The sequence below is a fragment of the Pristiophorus japonicus genome, chromosome 1 (genome assembly GCF_044704955.1).
Source record: "Pristiophorus japonicus isolate sPriJap1 chromosome 1, sPriJap1.hap1, whole genome shotgun sequence".
Classification (NCBI taxonomy): Eukaryota; Metazoa; Chordata; class Chondrichthyes; family Pristiophoridae; genus Pristiophorus; species Pristiophorus japonicus.
In genome coordinates this window covers 63,618,105-63,644,689 of record NC_091977.1, presented here as the reverse complement: position 1 = coordinate 63,644,689, position 26,585 = coordinate 63,618,105, and the positions used below count along the sequence as shown (strand labels likewise).

The 26,585-nt window shown below is 43.5% G+C and overlaps 1 protein-coding gene across 6 annotated transcripts in view; it reads right to left on the bottom strand.

Moving 5' to 3' along the window:
* The window catches only part of slc20a2 (solute carrier family 20 member 2), a 122,382-nt gene that overhangs the window by 34,028 nt on the left and 61,769 nt on the right, over positions 1-26,585 (bottom strand). For all 6 annotated transcript variants that reach the window (XM_070880314.1, XM_070880322.1, XM_070880278.1 and 3 more), the window contains exons 2-8: positions 22,746-23,318; positions 17,847-17,987; positions 15,155-15,240; positions 14,950-15,046; positions 13,140-13,259; positions 12,854-13,051; positions 7,085-7,673 (exon numbers count right to left, since the gene is read on the bottom strand). In XM_070880314.1, coding sequence (XP_070736415.1) covers positions 7,085-7,673; positions 12,854-13,051; positions 13,140-13,259; positions 14,950-15,046; positions 15,155-15,240; positions 17,847-17,987; positions 22,746-23,034 — 1,520 coding nt within the window. In that variant the 5' untranslated portion in view covers positions 23,035-23,318. The remainder of the gene's footprint in view (positions 1-7,084; positions 7,674-12,853; positions 13,052-13,139; positions 13,260-14,949; positions 15,047-15,154; positions 15,241-17,846; positions 17,988-22,745; positions 23,319-26,585) is intronic.

Below are 26,585 nucleotides of genomic sequence, written 5' to 3'. Positions count from 1 at the left end.
CTTGCTGTACCTGCATGTTAACTTTGTGATTCACGTACAAGGACACCCTGGTCCCTCTGAATACAAACATTTCCCAGTCTCTCACCATTTAAAAAATATTCTGCCTTTCTATTTTTCCTACCAAAGTGGATAACTTAACATTTCTGTACGTTAAATTCCATCTGCACGTTCTTGCCCACTTAACCTGACTAAATCCTTTTGCAACCTTCTTGCGTCCTCCTCAGATTACTTTCCACCAAACTTGGATACATTACACTCAGTTCCCTCATCTAAGTCATTGATATAGAATGTAAATACTGAGGCCCGAAGTGATCTGTGGTACCCCACTAGTTACAACCTGCCAACCCAAAAATGACCCGTTTATTCCTACACTGTTTCTGTCCATTAACCAATCCTCAATCCATGCTAATATATTACCCCAATCCCATGAACCCTACTTTTGTGTAATAACTTTGTGACACCTTGTTGAATGCTTTTTGAAAATCCAAATACATCACATCCACTGGTCCCCTCCTTATCCACCCTACTAACAAACATGATTTCCCTTTCATAAATCCATGTTGACTCTGCCCAATCATATTACGATTTTCTAAGTGTCCTGCTATCACATTCTTAATAATATCTTCCCTACTACTGATGTGATGCTACCTGGCCTATAGTTCCCCGTTTTCTCTCTCCCTCTTACTAACATAAAAGGGAATTCAAAAGTCTTTTATTATAGGCATATAAATAATAAATGGGTAGTAAGAGGATGGACCGATTAGGGACCAAAAGGAACCTTATTCATGGAGGCAGAGGGCATGGATGAGGTACTAGAGGCTCAATTTTGGCCAAGACTTGCTCCAATTTTTTTTGGAGTAAGTCGGTTTTTCTGGCACAGGTTAAAAAACAGCATTTTCCTCAATCAACTTGCTCCAGAGTAACTCAGTTAGGTACGATTTTTTTTAGTTCAGGTTTTTTTTCCCTCATAAGGGGCATTCTCAGCCACTTACGCCAGTTTTGGCCATTTAGGCAATTCTGGCCAGCTAAAAGTTACTCCAAATCCACTTAGGTCAGCGTATGTGGCCAGCTCTGAAAAACCTTGCGGGCAGTTAAGAAATCGGCGCAGGTAAGTAAGTAAGGACCTGCATCCAAGCACCAAACATTGCAAATAAAAGTTGAAATAACTCAATAAAAATAAAGAACTCAGGTAAATAATTGAACAACAAATAAATAATAGTAAATCCTACCTTGAATTGAACTCGGCCGGGGAAGGCAGCGGGCCTTGAACGGGAGGCCATTCGGCCTGGGAAAGGGGCAGCCGACAAAGACGCATCGGGAGGCTGAAGGGAAGGTTTTGGGGGGGGGGGGGGGGGGGGAAGGAGGAGAAGCTGGACTGGGCAGGGCGGAAACGTGGCACAGTATCGGGAGGCTGAAGGGGAGGGGGGAAGAATGACTCAATTCTCTAAAACAAAACAGAATACCGCTGGATCTGAAACAATAATCTGCAATGTTGCTTTTTGATTCTGTCTGGGGGAGGGGGCCGCGATTGTTGTTGTGTTTATTGATTTTCCTAACTTCTCCACGAACGGCTGCCCGATTCTACTGCGCATGCGTGGTCAGTTGAAACTGCAGCTCACTCACCCACTGACCCGATTCTACTGCGCAATCACGATCCTACTGCGCATGTCCAGCGTCCTGGCACTGTTTCCAGCGCAGGATGCTGGCTCCGCTCTCAGACCCAGTCACCACACCATGCCAGCAGCTAGAAGACCCAGGACAGCGGCCAAAATCAGCCCGAAGATTTTGGGCACACTTCCATGCGTGGAAAACTGGCGCACCTCTGGTGCGTACGCCAGAAATCTCTAGTGGCCAAAATTGAGCCCTAATTGAGTACTTTGCATCTGTTTTCACCAAGGAAGATGCGACCACTTGAGAGCAGACAGGACCGGTTTAATGTCTCATCTGAAGGATAGCACCTCTGACAGTGCAGCACTCCCTCAGCACTGCACTGGAATGTCAGCCTAGATTTTTTTGTGCTTAAGTGCCTGGAGTGGGACATGAACCTACAACCTTCTGGCTCAGAGGAGAGTGTGCTAGCCACTGAACCACAGCCACTATTTCATTTAATACTATCTTTAATTTCCCTTGTTAGCCACGGTTGGACCACTTTTTCCGTGGGGTTTTTAATTCCTATGGAGAATGTATATTCAATGTGAATTTGCCTTGGAGGCAGTGCACCGAAGGTTCACAAGATTGATTCCTGGTGTAGAGTCTCTGATCTGTATTATAAAGTCACACGAGGCATATACTGCAGACAAGGTCACTCATGACCTGCACCTTTATTCCCAGGACCAAGGAGTGCTGCGCCTACGTGTAACCTCCCTTTAAGTACCTGGCTGACCAGGTGAGGAGTGTCTCCCACAAGTTCACCCACTGTGGTCAAGGTGTGTATTTCACAGTTGTATACAGTGTACAGTGCTGTTACATATTGGTTACAGTTATGTGAAGGTTACAAACATGACACCTGGGATGAGGGCTGTCTTATGATGAGAGATTGTATAGAATGGGTCTGTACTCTCTGGAGTTTAGAAGAATGAGAGGTGATGTCATTGGCACAGAGAAATTCTAAAGGGGATTAACAAGGTAGATGCTGACAGGTTGTTTCCCCTGGCTGGAGTGTTTAGAACTCGGGGGCACAGTCTCAAGATAAGGGGTAGGCCATTTAAGACAGAGATGAGGAGGAATTTCTTCACTGAGGGTTGTGAATCTTTGCAATTCTCTGCCCTAGAGGGCTGTGGATGCCAAGTCTGAGTATATTCAAGGCCGAGATAGATAGATGTTTGAAGTCTAGGGGAAATCAAGGGATATAGAGAAAGTGGAGTTGAGGTTGATCAGCAGCCATGGTCTTACTGAATGGCAGAGCAGGCTCGAAGGGCCATATGGCCTGCTCCTTATGTTCTTATGAATTAATTCTTTAAATGTTTTCTATTGCTTAACCATCTTTGTATCTTTTAATCTAGTTTCCCAATCGACCATAGCCAACTCGCCCCTTATATCTATATAGTTTGCTTTGTTCAGATTTAAAACCCTAGTTTCGGACTTAACTAAATCAGTCTTGAACTGAATATAAAATTATATCATATGATCACTCTTCCGCAGAGGCTCCTTTACTGCAAGGTTATTAATTAACCCTGTCTCATTGCACAACACTAGATTTAAAATAGCCGTTTCTGCTCATCTCATTCTTCAGTTCTAACGATGGGCCATGACCCCAAACATGAACAGATGCTGACTGACGTGCTGTGTATTTATCGCAAATTCATTCCCGATGTACTGCAGGCAGTGTATGATATAATCACTCAACTTGATACATTTAGTCAACTTACTGCAGATCCCATCTCCCCCTCCGATCAGGTTTCTGTACATGTCCACAATAGTCCCAGTTATACAAACGTCAAACAAAATAAATAAATACATTTTACAGCTACGAGCCACTCCATTCAGAAAGTCAGCAATAAAGGATTCAGAGTGGGTCAAATCGATCCTCCCAAGTGGATTAAACTGCAAGGATTGCTGTCCACAATTCTGATCTCCATACTACAAAAAAGGATATTGAATGGCTGAAGGAAGGGAAGCAAAGATTTACAAGGGTTTAATCAGAATTAAAAGAGAGATCGAGCCGGCTAGGAATCTTTTGCTGCAAAAAAGAGCCTCGAGAGGTTTTTAAAATAATGAACGTGTTCGATAGGGTGGATGTGGAGAGACTGTGAGCAAGTCCAGAACAAGGGGACTTAAATACAAGATAGCCATTAATAGATCAAGTAAAGAATTTAGGAGGAATTTCTTTACATAGAGAGTGGTGAGAATGTGGAACTCGCTGCCACATGGAGTGGTTGAAGTAGATGGCATTGACACATTTATGAGGAGGCTTGATGCATACATGAGGGAGAAGGGAATAGAGGAACAAGGGGCCAGGGTGTAAAGAGGATAGAATGAGGGGAGGTCAGTGTGAGATATAAACACCAACATAAACCAGTTGGGCCGAATTATCCGTTTCTGTGCAGCAGATTCCATGTAATTCTATGACTAAAGCAGCTGGTCTTATATTAAAACATTGCCCAGCAAGTCCATTGAGCTCCTAATTCAAAGATAAAATGCAAGGGTGCTTACCAAGAGACAATAAATGAGAAAGTGGCTGGCAGTTTCTGCAACTTCACTTGCACAATCCTCTTAAACAATCACATGCTTCTGACCCGCTCGGAGGAAGCGGATAAAACATTTATGGGGGAAGTGTCCAAGAAAAGTCAGCATCGAGCTCTGCCAGGGACACACATGTTTTGGACTATTTTTAAATCGTCAGTTGGCCATCAATGACCTTGAGAAACAACTTGTGTGTGAACAACGGGGGTTGAAATGACGAATAAATCCATAATTAGCACACTACACTCCCAATTTGTCTAGAGTTACTATTTTATACACTTGCCCCATGGCTTTTCTCTCACAAGTTACTTGTAGCCAGTATTATGTTGTAGCAGCTCCAAATGACTATTGCCACAGCAACCTGTATATTTACGGACATTTCATACATGTACAAAATCCAGGGAATCAGCCCAGATCCTTATCAAAATGTAAGACAGGTATTTTAAATGCCAAGCCACCTGAACACTGGGAAATTCAGTAGCTTTTGGATAGAGGGAGGAAAAAAAAAATAAACTTGCATTTATATAGCATTTTTGCTTGAGTCTATAATCAGTGGACTCGAACTAACAACTCTTAACCCCAGAGACGACCCCCTCCCCATTGTCTTCTAATGGTCCTTGGCGGTCTCGCTTGTGCAGTTGTCAGCCGAGAACTAGATGGGGCTTGGCTGTGATCCACCAATGCTCCCTTTAATTTTTTTTTTCTGTGTGGCCGTTCATGTGCGATATGTTTTCCAATGGCAACAGCCGGTGAGCGATCTGCGCAGAACCTCCCGATCGTGTGACCGTGGCCCGCGCACCTTAGGGGAATGTTGTCCCCCAACTGTATTCTGAAATAACCTCACCGGTAGCTCACCATCCAGGTTCACACACGAATTATGTCCATCTAGGTTCCGCATCTTCAGCAGATGGGAGTAAATGGATTGTAAAGGGAGGGGGGGAAAAAAAAACTTCTGTAGATGTTGAAACTGATCATTTTTTTTTTCTCTCGCAAATCTGCGTACAAAATTAACAAGCTGAATAACAATTGCAGTTGTAATGTGACCGCTGATTGCCTACATGGGGTCCAAAATGTAGAAGGCAGACAGTTTATCGAAATACTGATCGATAGTGCTGCATTATCAGAGGTGCTGTCTTTTGGATGGGATATTAAGAACAAAGAAAATAGGAGTAGGCCACTTGGCCCCTTGAGCCTGCTCCGCCATTCAATAAGATCATGGCTGATCTGATCATGGACTCAGCTCCACTTCCCTGCCCGCTCCCCATAACCTTTATTCCCTCAAAAATCTGTCTATCTCCATCTTAAATATATTCAATGACCCAGCCTCCACAGCTCTCTGGGGCAGAGAATTCCATAGATTTACAACCCTCAGAAGAAATTCCTCCTCATCTCAGTTTTAAATGGGTGGCCCCTGAGACTGAGACTGTCTCCTAGTTTTAGTTTTCCCATATATGAGTGGAAATATTCTCTCTGCATCCACCTTGTCGAGCCCCCTCATTATCTTATATGCTTCGATAAGATCATCTCTCAATTCTTCTGAACTCCAATGTGTATAGGCCCAACCTACTCAACCTATCTTCATAAGTCAACCCCCCTCATCTCTGGAATCAACCTAGTGAACCTCCTCTGAATTGCCTCCAATGCAAGTATATCCCTCCTTAAATACGGAGACCAAAACTGTATGCAGTACACTCTAGGTGTGGCCTCACCAATACCCTGTACAGTTGTAGCAGGACTTCTCTGCTTTTATACTCCATCCCCTTTGCAATAAAGGCCAACATTCCATTTGCCTTCCTGATTATTGCTGTACCTGCATACTGACTTTTTGTATTAAACAGAGGCCCTCAGGAAGATGTAAAAGATTCCCTGGCTCTAGTCAAAGAACAGAAGAGTTCTCCAGATGTCCTGCCCAACATTTCTCTCTTCTCCAAAATCACTATATGGTCATTTATCTCATTGCTGTTTGTGGTATATATCGGGGTGTATAAATTGGCTGCTGCGTTTTCCTACATTACAACAGTGAGTACACTTCAAAACACACTGCATGAAGTATACATGTGGGAGAAGGAAACAGGAATACAAGGACAGGATGGGCAGAGGCAAGTAAAGTGGGAGGAGGCTGGTCTGGAGGATAAACACCAGCTGTAAATTTGATGTAATTTGGCATGGAAACAGGAACGCTTTCATTAGATGGGTTCTTGTAAGGAAAAAGGAATGAGTCAGTCATTGATTCATGAAGCTTTTTTAGCCAAAGCAAAGAGAAAAAAAAAATGTAAGTGACCATTTTGTTTAACAAGTGCTGGAGGATTCACAGCCAGGTGTTGTTGCTTCCTCAATCCTTGGCAAACCTTTGGCACTCCACACGGCTTGGCACCTGATTTTATCCAAAGATTACATATTGGATCAAAGAGAGATCGCAACCAAAAAGTTAAGTTTGTGATCCTATAAAATATTAACTCAATCTACATGGCCAGTCCATGGGACAAAGTTTGGGGTCAGCGGAGGAATGCTCAAGTATATATGGTTAGTTCTTGTGGACCTTTGCCAGAGGCATCTTGGAAAGTTAAACTTTGAACTCTTGATGTACAAAACATAAGTCGGAAGTACAATAAAACAGAAGCGTTTACCAAGTCCCTGCCAAACTTCCAACCTCATACACAGAACAATCCCCCCCACCGCCCCCTCTCATCCTCCCCTCAGCACTGCACTGAAGCATGATCAAGTGCTCAAGTCCCTGGAGTGGGACTTTGAACCAATGACCTTCTGACTCAAGGCGAGAGCGCTACTGACTGAGCCACGGATGATACGCAAGATAAGGCAGTGTCCTTGGCACATGTAGCTGTTTCGAAGAACATACCATTCAGTGAAAACAATTCAGGGCCACAATTGTGTGTGAGCTTACCTAACATCATTCCCGCCGTGTGCAAATGATCCAAAGCAAGCAGTGAGGATCTGCAGGAAGTGAAAGAGCAGATGGACCTGGGGTCTCTCCTCCTCCTCCTTGTCTTCGTCTACGGCATTCTCTGGCGGTGGCGGGGGGTCGCTCAGCTCACTGGCCAGCTTCAGCTCCACCCCTCCTTCCTCCGCCTCGATCTCTGCCTCGGCCACCGCGTTGCAGTAGCTGGAGTAGCTGTCGTAGCGCAGTCGCTTCTTGGAGTAGGAGGCCACGTCGCCCACGAGCTTCTCGCTGTCCTCCACCCCCACAAAGTCCGAGGACTTGAAGGCTGGCTGGACAGGCATGCCGCAGATGGCGGCCGTGTAGCACGTGTAGCTGTTGTTGCGGCGGAGAAGCCTGTACGAGTTGTCAGGCTGCATCCGATCGTCGGTGATCCTGTCCAAGTGTATTCGGTGCAAGAGATCTTTGTACAGCCCAGAGTCTTTGTGGACTGTGTGGTACACGTGACCATCACTCCTCATGTGCCCATCAAAATTAAATGTACCGTTTGAAAATGGAGATTTGAGAGTGCCATTTGTGAGAGACGCAGCTCTACCTGTAAAAATAAATCAGGAGAGTTCAGGTTGATGGGCAAAAGTGAGCTTCGATTTGGCACAAGATCCTGGAAAACAAAAGCAAATTCACAAAAATCAGCTATGCCACAAATGGTACCATTTTTTCCCCGATGGATAAATGCTTGCCGTTAGTTGGCGCTGAATTACCCGTGGAAGAACCCGAGCAAGCCAAACCACTACAAAGAAAACTGCTGCAGTTCAAGAAGGGCCCATCACCATTTTCTCAGGGCAACCAGGGATGAACAATTAGTAAATGGCCGTGCCAGTGGCAGTCACAGAGGGAGCGAGCGCCAGCGGCAGATACAGAGGGAGCGAGGGAGCGAGGCAGGCATAGTAAGGAAGGACATTAGCTTGGATGATGTGGAATCTGTATGGGTAGAGCTGCGGAATACCAAAGGGCAGAAAACGCTAGTGGGAGTTGGGTACAGACCACCAAACAGTAGTAGTGAGGTTGGGGACAGCATCAAACAAGAAATTAGGGATGCGTGCAATAAAAGGTACAGCAGTTATCATGGGCGACTTTAATTTACATATAGATTGGGCTAACCAAACTGGTAGCAGTACAGTGGAGGAGGATTTTCTGCAGTGTATTGGTTTTCTAGACCAATATGTCGAGGAACTAACTAGAGGGCTGGCCATCCTAGACTGGGTGATGTGCAACGAGAAATGACTAATTAGCAATCTTGTTGTGCGAAGCCCCTTAAAAGGAAGTGACCATAATATGGTAGAATTCTTTATTAAGATGGAGAGTGACAGTTAATTCAGAGACTAGGGTCCTGAACTTAAGGAAAGGTAACTTTGATAGTATGAGACGTGAATTGGCTAGAATAGACTGGCAAATGATACTTAAAGGGTTGACAATGGATAGGTAATGGCAAACATTTAAAGGGCACATGGATCAACTTCAACAATTGTACATCCCTGTCTGGAGTAAAAATAAAACGGGGAAGGTGGCTCAACCGTGGCTAACAAGAGAAATTAGGGATAGTGTTAAATCCAAGGAAGAGGCATATAAATTGGTCAGAAAAAGCAGCAAACCTGAGGACTGGGAGAAATTTAGAATTCAGCAGAGGAGGACAAAGGGTTTAATTAGGAGGGGAAGAGAGTGTATGAGAGGAAGCTTGCTGGGAACATAAAAACTGACATCGATAGAAGCTTTTGCGATGTGAAGAGAAAAAGATTAGTGAAAACAAACGTAGGTCCCTTGCAGTCAGAATCAGGTGAATTTATAATGAAGAAAGAAATGGCAGACCAATTGAACAAATACTTAGGTTCTGAATTCATCAAGGAAGACACAAATAACCTTCCGGAAATAATAGGGGACCGAGGGTCTAGCGAGAAGGAGGAACTGAAGGAAATCCTTTAGTCAGGAAATTGTGTTAGGGAAATTGATGGGATTGAAGGCTGATAAAATCCACAGGGCCTGATAGTCTGCATCCCAGAGTACTTAAGGAAGTGGCCCTAGAAATAGTGGATGCATTGCTGATCATTTTCCAACAGTCTATTGACTCTGGATCAGTTCCTATGGACTGGAAGGTAGCTAATGTAACACCCCTTTTTAAAAAAAGGGAGAGAAAACGGGTAATTATAGACCGGTTAGCCTGACATCAGTAGTGGGGAAAATGTTGGAATCAATTATTAAAGATGAAATAGCAGCACATTTGGAAAGCAGTGAAAGGATCAGTCCAAGTCAGCACGGATTTATGAAAGGAAATCATGCTTGACAAATCTTCTAGAATTTTTTGAGGATGTAACTAGTAGAGTGGACAAGGGAGAACCAGTGGATGTGGTGTATTTGGACTTTCAAAAGGCTTTTGACAAGGTCCTCCTCAAGAGATTGGTGTGCAAAATCAAAGCACATGGTATTGGGGGTAATGTATTGATGTGGATAGAGAACTGGTTGGCAGACAGGAAGCAGAGAGTCGGGATAAACGGGTCCTTTTCAGAATGGCAGTGACTAGTGGTGTGCCGCAGGGCTGAGTGCTGGGACCCCAGCTATTTACAATATACAGCAATGATTTAATGAAGGAATGGAGAGTAATATATCCAAGTTTGCAGATGACACTAAGCTGGGTGGCGGTGTAAGCTATGAGGGATGCTAATAGACTGCAGGGTGACTTGGATAGGTTAGGTGAGTGGGCAAATGCAGTATAATGTGGATAAATGTGAGGTTATCCATTTTGGGGCAAAAACAGGAAGGCAGAATATTATCGAATGGCAGCAGATTAGGAAAAGGGGAGGTGCAACGAGACCTGGGTATCATGGTACATCAGTCATTGAAGGTTGGCATGCAGGTACAGCAGGCAGTGAAGGCAGCAAATGGCATGTTGGCCTTCATAGCTAGGGGATTTGAGTATAGGAGCAGGGAGGTCTTGCTGCAGCTGTACAGGGCCTTGGTGAAACATAGAACATAGAAAATAGGTGGAGTAGGCCATTTGGCCCTTCGAGTCTGCACCACCATTCAATATCATGGCTGATCATTCCCTCAGTCCCCCTTTCCTGCTTTCTCTCCATATTCCTTGATCCCTTTAGCCATATCTAACTCCCTTTTGAATATATCCAATGAACTGGCATCAACAACTCTGCGGTAGGGACTTCCACAGGTTCACAACTCAGTGAAGAAGTTTCTCCTCATCTCAGTCCTAAATGGCCTACCCCTTATCCTAAGACTGTGTCCCCTGGTTCTGGACTGCCCCATCATCGGGAACATTCTACCCGCATCGAACTTGTCCCGTCCCGTCAGAATCTTGTAAGTTTCTATGAAATCCCCCCTCATCCTTCTAAACTCCAGTGTATAAATGCCCAGTTGATCCAGTCTCCCCTCATATGTTAGTCTTGCCATCCTGGGAATCAGTCTGGTGAACCTTCGCTGCACTCCCTCAATAGCAAGAACATCCTTCCTCAGATTAGGAAGAGAGGTTGGCATGCAGGGGCCAGGGGGGGGGGAGGAAGGAGGAAGGCGGGGGGGGCGCGGGAGGAGAGAGAGGGGAAGTGGGGGGGGGGGGGGGGGGGGGCGGGAGGAGAGAGGGGAGGGAAAAAAAAAAATCAGAAGTGAGGCGTAGCAGAGGGTGGCCGAGGCAGGGTGGGCAGACCGACACACACACTATGCGCTGCATGCCCTCTTTCTGTGCTGCAAGCTTTTCAGATTCTATAAAAGGAAAGCCTCTGAAGTGTGTGAGTTGCATGAAAGATTCGCTCAGTGACCAACACAAAGCACCATGCTTCCCTTCAGGGGAAAGTTTCAGAAGTATTTGGACCTACCAATTACTGGTGCGCTTTCAAAATAGCTTTAATAAATCTGACTGGTGCAGGTTAAATTCCCCGCTAGCATGAGGGGGTGAAGATTGAGAAGTTCGAGCTTCTAATCCCATACTGGAATAGCGAAGGGTGACCCAACAGAAGCCTTCACGTTTCTGGAGGGATCCGATAAGGTAAATATTGTTTCAGTCAGATGGTAACGAGAGGGCACATATTTAAGAAAAATAATTATTTACACAGAGGTTGGTTTGAATGTGGAATTCCTGCCACAAACTGTTGAAGCAGAGTCCAACAATACTTGTAAAAGGAAATTCAATAATTTCTTGCAAAACTGATTAAAAGGGCATGTGGAGTGAGCATTTCAAATAAACAACTGGTACACAAATGCACAAGACTTAAAATTGCCCCGGCCATCCATCTCTTTAGACAGTGCTCAATACAGGGTCTTCCATGCTGCTCGGAAGGATTAATTCCATGCGCAGCCATTAAGTTAACAACATGCGTGATAGAAGGCGAGGGGAAGAACGGCAGCTTCTTTCCAGCACAGCCTCCACGTTAAGATACAAACTTTGGCACAAACCAAAAGCAGGGGGTGTTGCACTCTGTTGGATGGAATTTGGGCCAGCCCAACGAGCAGATGAAATCAACTTATTTATACCAGAAGGAAGGAAAGTAAAATTAGTCACTGCCAGTCTGGCCAGTTCCACCTTCCCACACAGTGGTTTCCTCCACAACTACTTTGGCCAGTGGACAGTGACTCAAGGGCATAGTTTATAAAACAACAAAAAACATAATGCGGTTTCCCCCAGTTTTAATATACCTCATCTATTTTAAATCATATATATGGTATCTATTTGGATAGCCCCTATGCAACAGTCAGGCAACCTGGGTAGGATCGACCTCCGCACAAAGGACTGGGACTCATTTATTTGAATAAAAATGTTCAATGGATTCACCAGAGCTTGTGCACGAAGACTCTGAATTGGTTGGACACAGTTCAGGCCCGAGGTCAGTCTGGGCAAATCAGGAGTTGGATTTTGGACAAGCATTAGTTTCCAAGCCGCATGACATATTATTCCAAGAGTACACAAGATTCTGACCTCCTTCTGCAATCTAAACAAAGCGCATGAGCTACTAGATGATTTCTTGTGTCTGATAAATCATGACTGCGGGTGCTGGTTTATTTTTGCATAGGAACTTTAAGGAGTCGAGAGAAGGTATCTGGTTTACAGTGCTGCACAAGAGTCATCATCGTTATATAGCGCTTTACGAGTAGAAAAATACCCCAAGGCAGAGACACAAGGTCAATGGATGCTTAGCCAAAAGGAGATGGGAAGGAGGGGGTTAACAAATGCTTGATTTTTAAAGAGTCTTAAAAAGGAGGAGGAAGAATGAATTAGAGAAGTAGAAGAGTTTACAGAGGGAATTCCAGAGTGTAGAATCAAGCTGAAGGCACGGCCATCAATTCTGAGAAGGAAAATGCAGAGAAATGCCAGAATCAGAGGGTGCCGCGCTAGATAGTTGGATAGGGAAAGGCAATGCCATGAAGAGATTTTGTCATCATTGTGCACAACCTCAAAATTGAACTGCCGCAAAGTCAGAAGGAACATTAGAATCACAGAAAACTAAAGCAAGTCTAGGTCATCGTTTCAAAATCACCCAAGTGTAAAGGTACCATGGGCCAAGTCAGTACAGATTATAGCTTTCCAATTTACCACAAGCATCAAGTCAGCAGCAAGCTGACGAGGAGCAGAGGCAACGCACACCACCAAAATAGGTGATTCGAACCCACACCACCAAATGGTACATTAAATGCAAAATGCGTCACTAAGGGAGACTACCAGGTTGTTGTCGCCAATTGACCAAAGGAGCCACAGCACGCCAACAGTGCACCCGGACTTACCATTTGAAAATCCCGTCGATCCAGCGACGACATGGCTGTCTGGGACTCCACCAGCTGCCTCACAAGCTCCGCTAGAGAGAGGAAGCACAGACTCGTCCACCGCACCCGGAAGCTCTTTGAACACTGGCGTCTCCTCATCTTGGCTTTTATTGAGGCTTTCATCTGATATCCTGGACAGTGCATTTTGCTTCAGTTTACCTGCAAGACAGATAGGCCAGTTCTAACTCGGGCCATGGCTCAGTTCCCAATATCTACAGCTCTCAGCTTATTTAGCGGCAGGACTTACCTTCTATTTTCCTCTTCATCCAGGGGCATACCAACAGCCACACAACGAGTGCACACACCAGTGCTCCACCAAGGGTGATCAGTATTATTGCCCAGATGGGGAGAGTGTCCAATCCTAGCACTGCAGGAGGAAAAAAATGCAACCCTGTTAATGAGCTCAGTTTCCAGTGTATGAGCTCATTGAGCCTCAGCACTCAGCGATTCAACATTAAACTCCATAAGCACACAGTTTGCATTCTAGTCCATAGGAACAGGAGGCAGCCATTCAGACCCTCGGGCCTGTTCCGCCATTCTATCAAATTCAGGGCTGATCTGCACTTTAACTCCATTTACCCTCCTTCAATTCACATCCCTTGATAACCAACAACAAAAAAAATTACCGATCTCAGTCTTAAGTATTTCAATTGCCCCAGCAACCACAGTCTTTTGGGGAAGAGAGAGTTCTAATTCCCAAGAGGTTTTTGTATTGTTCAGTTGCAAAATAGGAATTGGTACAATAGTCAATCAAGAGAAAAAAAATTGCACAATGTTCTTTAAAGAATAAAAACATGCAACCTCATTTTCCTTTTGGTATTGATTTTTTTCTTGGGGTGGGAGGGGAAAGAAAGCTTGCAATTTTAGTATAACTGCTGTTTTACTCTCACATTCACACTTATCTTTGAGAACATAGACGAAAAAAAGACCAAGGTCCATCTTGTTTGCCTCCTACCATCCTGGTAGTCACATATGAAAAGACAACACTTCATTATCGTTGTCTTTTCATATCAATAAATCTTTAATAAATCCAACAGACCCAGACATGAGAAAACTCCCAGTGCCAGCACACTTATGGAAATCCTAATTCAAACCACCTCAAATTGTCTCCACCACCGTTGGTCCTGTAACCACCAGTATTTCTCTTCCGTATTTTGAAATTGCTCTTTACAGGAGGTCTCGCTCCACTGCAGTTTGAGTGTGACCGACTGTCTAGTTATACCCTAGACATCAGGAGGGAAGACTTTCATCCATCAAGTCCAGGCTGGACTTCAACTCAGACCCCAAAAGTGAAAGGACAGAGTGTTACTAACCTAAATCGGCACTCAGATATAGTAGTTTGAAAGAATTCATGGCCGGGAAATTTCTTTGAGCTGCTCCCGGTCCGAGGAATTTCCCAACCCGTATTTCTGAAACCCAGCACATTACAGTATATTTTATCAAATTGGTAGCAAAGATTCCTATTTTGGCAATGGATGACAAAAATCATGAAGCCTAGAATTTTTATTTATTTGAGACAAGCAGGTCCGAAAAAGGTACTTTTTTTTGTTGAATCAGTCTAAATTTGCATCATTCCAGTTATAATTTAAAAGGCAGTGCAGTTTCTTTTAGACAACAGACTCGTTACTTTTGATAGATCCAAGGTCATTAATTTGCACAATGTTTCTCTGTTGACATGTATTGCTTAGTTACAAAGCTATCCTGGAATTAGAATGTAGATCACAGCCAGAATGAAGCAAGACTTAACTTTGGGTCCTATTTTTAATAACCAATTATTACAAACACAACAAGATTGAGGAGGATAAAACCATCTGTTGATTATAGCTTTGGACGTCACCATTGACTAATTTACTGTTTCCACCAGTTAGCTAACAATGGTGAAATGTAGATGGTGTGAAATCAGTCTTGGGCGTTGGCGCAAAATGTGCGATGGTAAATCGATCGTCCTTTTTCTTTAATGATGGGCGGGGTGTAAAACAGAGCTGCCAATTCGCTATCGTTGAAGAGCAATTTCACCCCCCAATTAGGTTCATAACCAGTGTCCAAAAGGTACTTACATGGAGCTCCCGTGTACATGATTGAGAAGGTATTTATCCCTACAGTAGCAGCATAAAACAGCGGGAGTGCACGCAGGCCATTCGGCACTGGATCTTCCTACAGAAATGACGATGTAATTAGTGGGTAGAAAATCAGGGGGTGGGAGGAGGAAAATAAAAGGCAACGCAATTCACAAGATTTAATTTCTTAAAAAAAAACACCCACCTTTTTCAAGATGAATAATCGAATTAGGATGAAAAGCACGCCAGACATGGCCCCAGATAGAATTGGGGAAATGAACCAGGAGGCAACTGCAAAGACAAAACCCACCAGAAGACAAAGCAAAACAAAAAAGTGTGTTAGAAAGACTTTTTTTTTTTTTAAAGTCACAATTCACCCCAAAAAGATTTCAATTGGAAAACCTACCTGTAACCTCCTCCAGCCCTACCCCCACCTCAGCATTACTCCAACTCTGACCGTGTGTATATTTCCACCCCCCAAACCCCCATTGGCAACCATGTCTTCAGCTGTCCAAGACCGACATTCTGGGATTCCTTGCCTAAACCATTCCACCTCTCCACTTCCCTTTCTTCCTTAAAGTTCTCCTTATAATTGGTATACTAACAATCCTGAGAGTGTTCCTGAAACCATGCATGTCTTTTTTTTTAAACCAAGTGGTATTTAAATGTTCAGCAAACTCAAAATCAATGTGTGTAGCAAAATGGGCGATAAAAACATTAAATGGACTTATAGGACACAGATATATTGATGGACTGAACCAGCTGGGGCTGAGAGTTAACCGGCTGTGGATCTTTTCTCTAACAAAGAAACACCAAGAGATGACCTGATCGTGGTCTTCAAAATTATGACGGGTTTGATAGAAAGCAAAAATGTTTCCACTTGTTGGGGGGGGGGGGAGAAAAGGGGGGTCCAAAACTAGGGGCAATAAATAAAAGCTAGTCACTAATAAATCCAATAAGCAATTCAGGAGAAACTTCTTTACTCAGAGTGGCAAGAATGTAGAACTCGCTACCACGTGGAGTAGTTGAGGCAAATGGCATTTAAGTGGAAGCTACATAAGTACACGAGGGGGAGAGAGAGAGAGAGAGAGAGAGAGAGAGAGAGAGAGAGAGATGAAATAAGTTTGGGAGCATAAACACCAGCATGGACCTTTTAGGTCGAATAGCCTGTTTCTGCACTGTGAAATTCTATGTAATATTGGAGAAGTGTGCAAATTCATTTTCCAACAGTCTATCGACTCTGGATCAGTTCCTTTGGACTGGAGGGTAGCTAATGTAACACCACTGTTTAAAAAAGGGAGAGAGAAAACGGGTAATTATAGACAAGTTAGCCAGACATCAGTAGTGGGGAAAATGTTGGAATCAATTATTAAAGACGAAATAGCAGCACATTTGGAAAGCAGTGACAGGATCGGTCCAAGTCAGCATGGATTTATGAAAGGGAAATCATGCTCGACGAATCTTCTAGAATTTTTTTGAGGATGTAACTAGCAGAGTGGACAAGGGAGAACCAGTGGATGTGGTGTATTTGGACTTTCAAAAGGCTTTTGACAAGGTCCCGCACAAGAGATTGGTGTGTAAAATCAAAGCGCATGGTATTGGGGGTAATGTACTGACGTGGATAGAGAACTGGTTGGCAGACAGGAAGCAGAGAGTCGGGATAAACGGATGCTTTTCAGAATGGCAGGCAGTGACTAGTGGAGTGCCACAGAGCTCAGTGCTGGGACACCAGCTATTTACAATATACATTAATGATTTAGATGAAGGAATTGAGTGTAATATCTTCAAGTTTGCAGATGACACTAAACTAGGTGGCGGTGTGAGCTGTGAGGAGGACGCTAAGAGGCTGCAGGGTGACTTGGACAGGTTAGGTGAGTGGGCAAATGCATGGCAGATGCAGTATAAATGTGGATAGTGTGAGGTTATCCATTTTGGGGGCAAAAACACAAAGGCAGAATATCATGTGAGTAGCAGATGATTAGGAAAAGGGGAGGTGCAACGAGACTTAGGTGTCATGGTTCATCAGTCATTGAAAGTTGACATGCAGGTACAGCAGGCGGTGAAGGCGGCAAATGGTATGTTGGCCTTCATAGCTAGGGGATTTGAGTATAGGAGCAGGGAGGTCTTACTGCAGTTGTACAGGGCCTTAGTGAGGCCTCACCTGGAATATTGTGTTCAGTTTTGGTCTCCTAATCTGAGGAAGGTCGTTCTTGCTATTGAGGGAGTGTAGCGAAGGTTCACCAGACTGATTCCAGGGATGGCTGGACTGTCATATGAGGAGAGACTGGATCAACTGGGCCTTTATTCACTGGAGTTTAGAAGGATGAAAGGGGATCTCATAGAAACGTACAAGATTCTGACGGGACTGGACAGGTTAGATGCGGGAAGAATGTTCCCGATGTTGGGGAAGCCCAGAACCAGGGGACATAGTCTTAGGATAAGGGGTAGACCATTTAGGACTGAGATGAGGAGAAACTTCACTCAGAGTTGTTCACCTGTGGAATTCCCTGCGCAGAGTTGTTGATGCCAGTTCATTGGATATATTCAAGAGGGAGTTAGATACGGCCCTTACAGCTAAGGAGATCAAGGGGTATGGAGAGAAAGCAGGAAAGGGGTACTGAGGGAATGATCAGCCATGATCTTATTGAATGGTGGTGCAGGCTAGAAGGGCTGAATGGCCTACTCCTGCACCTATTTTTTATGTTTCTATTTTCTAAAACTCTTCAGTGTACCTGCCGATTTGAAAAGATTGGAGTTCCCTGATGAGCAGAGAAATGGAGACACTGTACGTTTGTACTGAACTATGTCCAGAAAGAAAATACTAAAGTAAGGAAGTGAAAGTGGTCCGTAATCGTTATCAGTCATTGCTCGTGCACACAAAAGGAAAGGTCAGTTACCAATCTTGATGAGCTGAATCCATCGGACACTGTGAGCACCGACTGAAACGAGCGAGAAACCGATGGTGGCTCCAACAATGCAATGTGTGCCCGATATCGGAAGCCTCAAAAACGAAGCAATGAGTTGCCAGACAGCAGAACCTGAATAAAAACAACAAATGTTTGGGAGGAATTAATGTGCGCCATTAAATCATGTTTCATTTCAATATACATTGTTCTGGCTAATATTTATCGCTCAATCAACGTCACTAAAAATCTGATGTTTATGGGACCTTGCTGGGTGCAAATTGGCAACTGTGTTTCCTGCATTAGTGACTATCCTTCAATAAAGTACTTTATTGGCTGTAAAAGTGCTTTGTGGCGTTCAGAGCTTGTAAAAGGCACTATATAAAAATGTATTTTCTTTCTTTTTCCCATCACGAATGGTATATTTACACTGCAGCACTGATCTGAACCCACTGTCTGAAGCTGGGTTTCCCGCCCCAGAGCAGTTTACATGACTTGGCTTGTTGGCTGCCTGGAATGTTAACTGTCCTGACCAGCAGAGACCTCTGCCCATGTTTGGACACGTAGCTCTCTTTCAACAGGTAGAAATGTTAAAAAAAAATGTTGAGCAGAAATTTCTTGCTTAAACTGAGGCAGGGTTAGTGACAAGAACTTCAACTGCACTGGTAGTGCTGGTGCAAACCAGAATTTACTTCACAGAAACTATAAACGGGTGATTTTAAACCCTACCGACCGACAGAAATCGGACAGTTCAAATCCCCCAGGTCACTTACTTGTCCTGGAGCTGACATGCCAGGATTTTCACAACCGGAAAGGTTAAGTTTCAATTTTCCTTGTGGGGTCAGGAAGAGAAGAGGCAACAGCCAATCCCACGGACCTACCTGCTCGGCAGGCAGTCTCTAGGCTGCCCGAATGTGCCTGGAATGGGACGGGGGAGTCTGCTGGCAACATTTCAATGAAGCCCAGGAGTAAAAATAACACTAGCTTCTCCCTTCCTCATACCCCTGGAATGGATGATTTTTGAACTGACATCAAAACCTAAACATTGAAAACTGGCCCCCAGTTGAAACCAGGTGCCTAAATCCAGAGTGTAAAGGTATAGTCAGACAATGCACTGCACCTAAACAGATCTGAACAGTTATCCAGCAGCCACAAAACAAGCAGGTTTTATAATTGTAACCGACACTCCACCAGTTGTGACATGTATGGGTTTTATATAATAACTGAACGTGTGTGAAAACTTCTCCCTTGTCTCTGCAGGGCATGTTTAGCTGGTGCAGGACACTCCTTATCTCTGCGAAATCAGTTAGAAGGACGAGGAACGCGAGGGAGTCCCTTTCGGCTTGTGGGGAGGGGGAAAACGTGCTCATGATGCAAGATGATAGAAGGACAGTGGTAGTTTCCCAACCCACCCACATTTAAAAGTGACACCTGTAGGAAGTTAGTAGTTAATCAATTGTTTGAAAATTTTAAAAGCAGCAGTTTAGGAACCGCCATGTTGGTTACACAATCAGAAACCCATAGACTCTGTTTGATCCTCGATCAGTGCCAAATTAGTTCATCTCAGCCAGGATAGCGGTAAGGGAGTTACAATCTGAGTGTGCAAGAATGATGATGAGCAAGCGAGAGCAAGAGAAAAAAAAAAAGATTAAAAAAAAAAAAGAGAATTCTGGTCTTAATTATTAATTGCCCCTGTTGGAAGTGCACAGCTAGGACAATAGTCAGGCTTGGCTGCGATGCTGATAGTTAAATAGCCTGCCAACCCTTGCCAGTGAGTCATACGGAAGAAATTATTAAAACCCAACAGGGAACTCTCACATAAAATGACCAACTCTACAAGGAGACCCACACAGGAGGATCAGCATTTATCAAATGCACTAGAAAACAATGGCAATTACTCACATCTTAAAATAGCGATACTGTTGTCGGAGAAAATTGGACAATGTCTCCATTTAAAAAGCAAACAGATTCCTCTTGCTAATCAGTTCATCCACGGACTGAAGTCAGCACCCACACACGTTTAGTAAAATATAAGTAATTCAGTTTTTAAAAATGCTTTCTAGTGACAGTAAGTCGAGACATGTAACAGTAATTAAAAAAAATGTAAAGAAAAAGAGGGATGCACAGCTTCAATAAAAACTTCTCTTGCTATATGAAATGAAATTGTAAACACGTTCACAGTGGATGACATCACTACAAACAGCGGAGAGATGAACTTCACCTGGTCACTAACCGCAGGGCAGCTGGTTCACAAGCGACTCCGTGAACAGGGGGGAAGAGCACATGACAGATGCTGAATAAGATAGCTAAAGAGTGAATCAATGCAGCTCGGTCGAACGTTGACCCAGGTCAGAGTGACTAAATGAAAGATCTAATGCTCACTGAAGCTGTCCACAAACACTAACCATCAATGCACTCCAACTGGCTTTAGGTGGCATTGACATCAGCAATGAAACCGTTTAAATAAAAATAAATTGAGGAGAAAAAAAAAAAGAGGGAGGTTGTAGAATTTGTTTCTAATAATGAAAAAAAAATTAGCATTCGGTTTCTGAATCATCCAAGACAACAGAAAACCAGGCAGAAACTTTACTTTGTGCACTCAAGCTGAGGGATGTTAGTGCAACTCTGACTGCAGTCACCTAGCCTCATCAACAAGTACTCCCAGGTCAGGTCGAGTGTGAAGATCCCTCTTCTCTGCTCAAACAACGTGCATCAACTCCCAACCTCAGAAGAGCTTCCCCTATTGCACAGTGTGACATTTCTTTCCCATACCAGCCACCCTGTGGCCGGACTGAGATATCCCAAGTAGGGGCAGCTGGTGCTGCAGTTCCCACCCACCAGGATCAGGACTTGGATAGGAAAAAGGGAAGAGGTTATTCAGCACCGCGAGCCTGATCTGTCATTCAGTTTGATCGTGGCTGATCAGTAACTCAACTTTAATTTACCCGCCTTTGCTCAATATCCGTCATGATCTTATTGAATGGCGGAGCGGCTCGAGGAGCCTACTCCTGCTTCTATTTCTTATGTTTATCCCTTCATACCCTTATCCAACAAAACATCTGTTTTCAAAGCTCCAATTGACCCAGCACCAACAGACTTCTGGGGGCAAGAGTTCCATATTTCCAATTGGTGAAAAAGTGCACCCCTGAACAGCCTAGCTCTAATTTTAAGAATGCGCCCCCTTGTTCTGAATTTCCTCCAGTAGAGGAAATTGTTTATCTTTAAACCCCTTGATTAGATCATCCCTCAATCTTCTATACTCAAGGGAATACAGCCCAGGTTTACTCAAACTGTCTTCATATAATGTTCGGCATCATTCTGAACTGCCCAATTCATTTCACATCAGACCCTTACTGACAGACAACTTTCAACCAAGGCCAGGTTTGGACCCAGCTCCCAAAAGCTGAAAGGCCAATGTCACACCCACTATCTAGAAGACATTTTGAGGAAGTTTCTATACTAGAAATTTCAGTGAATAATTATGCTAATATAATGTTTTTGTGCCACTTATTTTAGAATATAATTTAAAAGATGAAGCAAGCACTATAATGGCACCATTCACATTCCACTTATCCTTGATTCCAAGTTTCTTGAGTCAGATCAAATATAAATAAAAGCACATTTTTGTGCTGGTTACCAGAGTGAAATATTAAAACCTTGCTTTCTACAGCAAAGTTAAGATGTTCCATCAACCTAAATCCATTATCCAATTAATCTGTTCCAGATCGCAGTCTCCTGTTTTTTTGGTGTACACACTGGTGGGATGGAGGTTTAAGTGATGTCTACACTGGGGAGCTTGCCGCAGTCACAACAAATGCTCAAGAGTAAGAATAATGCAGTCTGAAGCTGGGCATTTACTACGTGCTGACATTACAGACATGCGCAGCTAATCCTCAAGGAGGCACAAGCATCATTCTAGGTCGCACGGTCATTTCTAAAGGTAGCGAAGCTCCTGGAGCAGTATCCAGCTAGCACTTTCGGTTGAACTAAGGGTTAAGGCTAGATAGATTTACACTGAATGGCTTCAATTGGAGAGAGGAGAGAGTTAAGGGAAGATGCAAAGCAAGTCTTATAAAATGCTAAAAAATGTGAATCTAGGAGATGTAACCAGCCTGACTAATTCTACAAGTGCAAAACGTCACATTAGAAATTAAACAATGTGGAGTAGACTTTCAGCAGAAACAGCTAATGAAATGCCAATCAACTCCTTTAAGATGGATGAATGCTTGGTTAATTAGGAGAGAGATGATTGGAAAATTGAGGCACGTTGCCTGTGATGTTCTGACATGCGCTAGTGAAGGGGGAGGCCCCTCACCAGCAGCACTCACTTGGAACATTTACCCTCATCCTGCTATGCCATCTGAACAGAGGCTGGGCAGGGATCAACAATGGAGAATGTATACAGGCCAACATCCTCGGAGTTTGTGCGTATTTGCTTCATGTGTCTGGGAAACATTGTCAGCGTTTTATCTTCGTGGCAGCTGTTTGTTTCTTCGTAATGTGAAGGGCGTTGGGTTGAGTTGGTGACAGACGCAATTTGTTAACGTCAGTCAGAGGGAGCAGCTTGTAGGAACTCAATTGCCCTGTTCTTGCCCCATTGATTTAAGTAGACAAGGGCAGAGAGGAACTTGTGCAGTCCCATAATATATAACAGATTCTTAAACTGAACATGTGGACACTTGAGCCGAGAGTAGTGATCCTTAAATGAGAGAACTTTAGATTCGTTGCAATGTCAGTTCAGATTACTCTACATTCCCAGATGAAGGCTAATGTTTAATTAAAAAGGAGGCAATTTTCACTCTTTGCTCACTTGCACACAAAATTAACGGCTTTCTTTACAAACTCCGAAAACATCCAACTTGCATTTACAATCTCAAAAAGCAGGCTACTTACCAACCATTGCACTGACTTCACCAGCCATGAGCACTTCCTCACTCCCGTTGTACAGGTTAACATCTATGATCCCCTTCCGGATTGTTTCTCCGACCTTTGCGCCCAGCAGTACAGACCCGGCCGTTTCAAAAATGGAAGCCAGGATGCAGGCCTGGCGTAGTGTCACGACGCCAGAGCCCACAGCAGTACCAAAAGAATTGGCCACATCATTCGCACCCACAGAAAAAGCAAGAATAAAGGCGATTATAAAGCCCACTATCACCATCCACATGTAATGCTCCAGCACCATTTTGTTTTTGGGTTTTTTCAAGTATGTGCACAGAAGAGAATTGGAAGAATCACTCAGACAGACAGACTCTCACACACACACACACACACACACACACCAGGCCAATCTTCTGTAAATTGTAGCTTTCTTCTACGAAAAAGTGCTTGGTAGTGTTCGGAGATGTTGCACTGCTAACTAATGCTTCTCCGAGTAGTGTTAACACAGTTTCTTAGGCTTGGGATTATCAGCAAGTGAGTGCATTCCATCGTTAAGTATCCAGCTTGGCAGGCAGAGATGGTCAACTCCTGTAAAAGCATCAACAAAAAGAAAATATCAGCAAAATGTTTTATACAGTTGGGATTAAGAAAGATAAAGAATAGCTCACGTCTTTTGCATCAAAGCAGCAAGCTACCTGGTGAACACTTACTCACCCACAATAAAACCAGCCACACGCAGCGGCTTATGACACTCCTGTGAAGCTTTGGATGTTTTACTATGTTAAAGGCGCTATATAAATACAAGTTGTTATTGTAGTACATTTCTTCTCCCCCCACATCCCCACCCCTCCAAACCCAGCAAGAATGGCCACTGTTTAGTCTTTGTTAGTCCAAGTACATAAGAACAGGAAAAGGCAATTCAGTCCCTCGAACCCATTTCAAAGCATCGAAAACTGCAACATTTACTACCAAATAACTCAACTGGCCATTTCAATTTCACATGTGAACTGGTAGTTTAGGCATGGATGCACTTGGCAAAATTGTAAGCTTTTAATATTGTTTTTTCTTTCTATAGTTTGAATTCAGTAAAGAGTATAATCTTGCATTTTGATAGCACCTTTCATGTTGTCCCAAAAGCACTTCACAGCCAAAGAAGAACTTTTTGACATGCAATCACTGTTGTACTTTAGGGAAACACAGCAGCCATTTACACACAGCAAGATCCCGAAAACAGCAGAGAGATAAAATCCCCACAGAAACTCAACCCCACGGGAAACTAAAATGTAAATCAAGGTGATAAAAAGAGGCTCAAGGAGATTCAGATTTAAACCAATTATGACTTCTGCCGAATTAGTAGATTGAGAGAAAAAGTAGTGATGGGACTGATTCAGAATTTCTGCAAAGTGCAGGTGAAATCCAGCCAATGAACGCCACCTTAACTGAAGCTGCATTCACACAAAACAGAAAGCAAGCAACATTCCAGAAACCCTTTTTCAGAATTCAGACTTTAAACAAATAAGTCACAAAGGGCGACAACATCTGCATTCTACTCTTCATTCATTCACCATTATCTGATAATTCAAAACATTTTATCATCACTAGATTCGCATTAGCTGCTGTTATTTCCATTTAATTCAAATTACTGGACCATTCATTACTTTTAGGGTAGGAAATGACATAAATTTATCAGGAATAAACAATAATCTACACCTCAAGATAAGCCCCAAATGAATACACAAGTTCCAATATTCTACTGCAGTCTCCATGACAAAATTAAACTCGGGCATTGAAATTGAGGTGAACTGTAGTCACCTAACCCAACTGCTTTTCACATGGCAGCCTTTGATGGAGGATCAAGAGTTAGGATCACAAATGGCTATATTTCTGCAGTGGTTTGTATCTACATCGAAGCCAGAGAAGCAACTTCAGACATTTCTGGAAGATTGCCAAACCTCATGCATATAATCTGCTTTTTTTGGGTTTGGATATGGATTTGTTCTGGTTATTCAAAAATGCATAGGTTTTGCAAAACACAAAACCATCACTGTTACTCCTTCAGGTTTTGTAACACATTCATTTCACACAAATATTTTTGGATTTGACAGGATAATAAAAGGGGTACTTGATGTCAGTTCCATGCTGATGTCACATCTTTGCTGTGTAACAGGATCGAGAAAGAAGCACTTCTCATGCAATTGCTTTTAATAACCGGTGGGCATTGAGAAGCACTGGCCACGGAGAGAAATTGTTCCAGAATCCAAAAAGACGAGTTACCATGGAAACTGATCACTCAATCTGGCTGATGTGTGGGTCAGAGCTGCTTGTTGGATGGCAGAGCAGAAGTGAACAGACTTCGCTCATAAACTAGGGTGGGAGAGAAAGGGAGGGGAAAAAAGGAGAGAGAGAGAGAGAGAGAGAGAGAGAGAGAGAGAGAGAGAGAAAAAAGAGAAAGACAAGTTAAAAAAAAAAAGAGGCGAGAAAGAGAAACCTTGCAGTTATATTTTTTGCTTTGCTAACAATTCTGAAGAGAATGATCAAGTTTAAATACTGGCATAAGTGGGGGAGAGAGATGGGGAGGCCCGAGAAAAGACAGTAGAAATTCCAATCTAGTTAGCCCTTCTGATACAAAACTGGAACCTTCTGTGCACTACAACACATGCCTATACAACACAAGTTTATCTTCTACCCAACATAAATTTGAGCTCATCCAAAACTCTGCTGCCAGTATCCTAACTCGTACGAAGTCCCATTCACTCACCGCCCGTGCTCGCTAACCTACATTGGTTCCTGGTCTTGCCATTCCTCAATTTAAAATTCCTATCCTGGTTTTCAAATCCCTCCATGGCCTCACCCGACCATAATATGGTGGAATTCTACATTAGGATGGAGAATGAAACAAACAGTTAATTCAGAGACCATGGTCCAGAACTTAAAGAAGGGTAACTTTGAAGGTAGGAGGCGTGAATTGGCTAGGATAGATTGGCGAATGATACTTAAGGGGTTGACTGTGGATGGACAATGGCAGACATTGAGACCGCATGGATGAACTACAACAATTGTACATCCCTGTCTGGTGAAAATATAAAAGGGAAGGTGACTCAACCATGGCTATCAAGGGAAATCAGGGATAGTATTAAAGCCAAGGAAGTGGCATACACATTGGCCAGAAATAGCAGCGAACCCGGGGACTGGGAGAAATTTAGAACTCAGCAGGAGGACAAAAGGTTTGATTAGGGCAGGGAAAATAGAGTTCGAGAGGAAACTTGCAGGGAACATTAAGACGGACTGCAAAAGCTTCTATAGATATGTAAAGAGAAAAAGGTTAGTAAAGACAAACGTAGGTCCCCTGCAGTCAGAATCAGAGGAAGTCATAACAGGGAACAAAGAAATGGCAGACTGACTGAAAAAGTACTTTGGTTCGGTATTCACTAAGGAGGACACAAACAACCTTCCGGATATAAAAGGGGTCAGACGATCTAGTAAGAAGGAGGAACTGAGGGAAATCCTTATTAGTTGGGAAGTTGTGTTGGAGAAATTGATGGGGTGGAAAGCCGATAAATCCCCAAGGCCTGATGGACTGCATCCCAGAGTACTTAAGGAGGTGGCCTTGGAAATAGCGGATGCATTGACACAGTCATTTTCCAACATTCCATAGACTCTGGATCAGTTCCTATGGAGTGGAGGGTAGCCAATGTAACCCCACTTTTTAAAAAAAAAAGGGAGAGAAAAAACAGGGAATTATAGACCAGTCAGCCCGACATCGGTAGCAGGTAAAATGATGGAATCAATTATTAAGGATGTCATAGCAGCGCATTTGGAAAGAGGTGACATGATAGGTCCAAGTCAGCATGGATT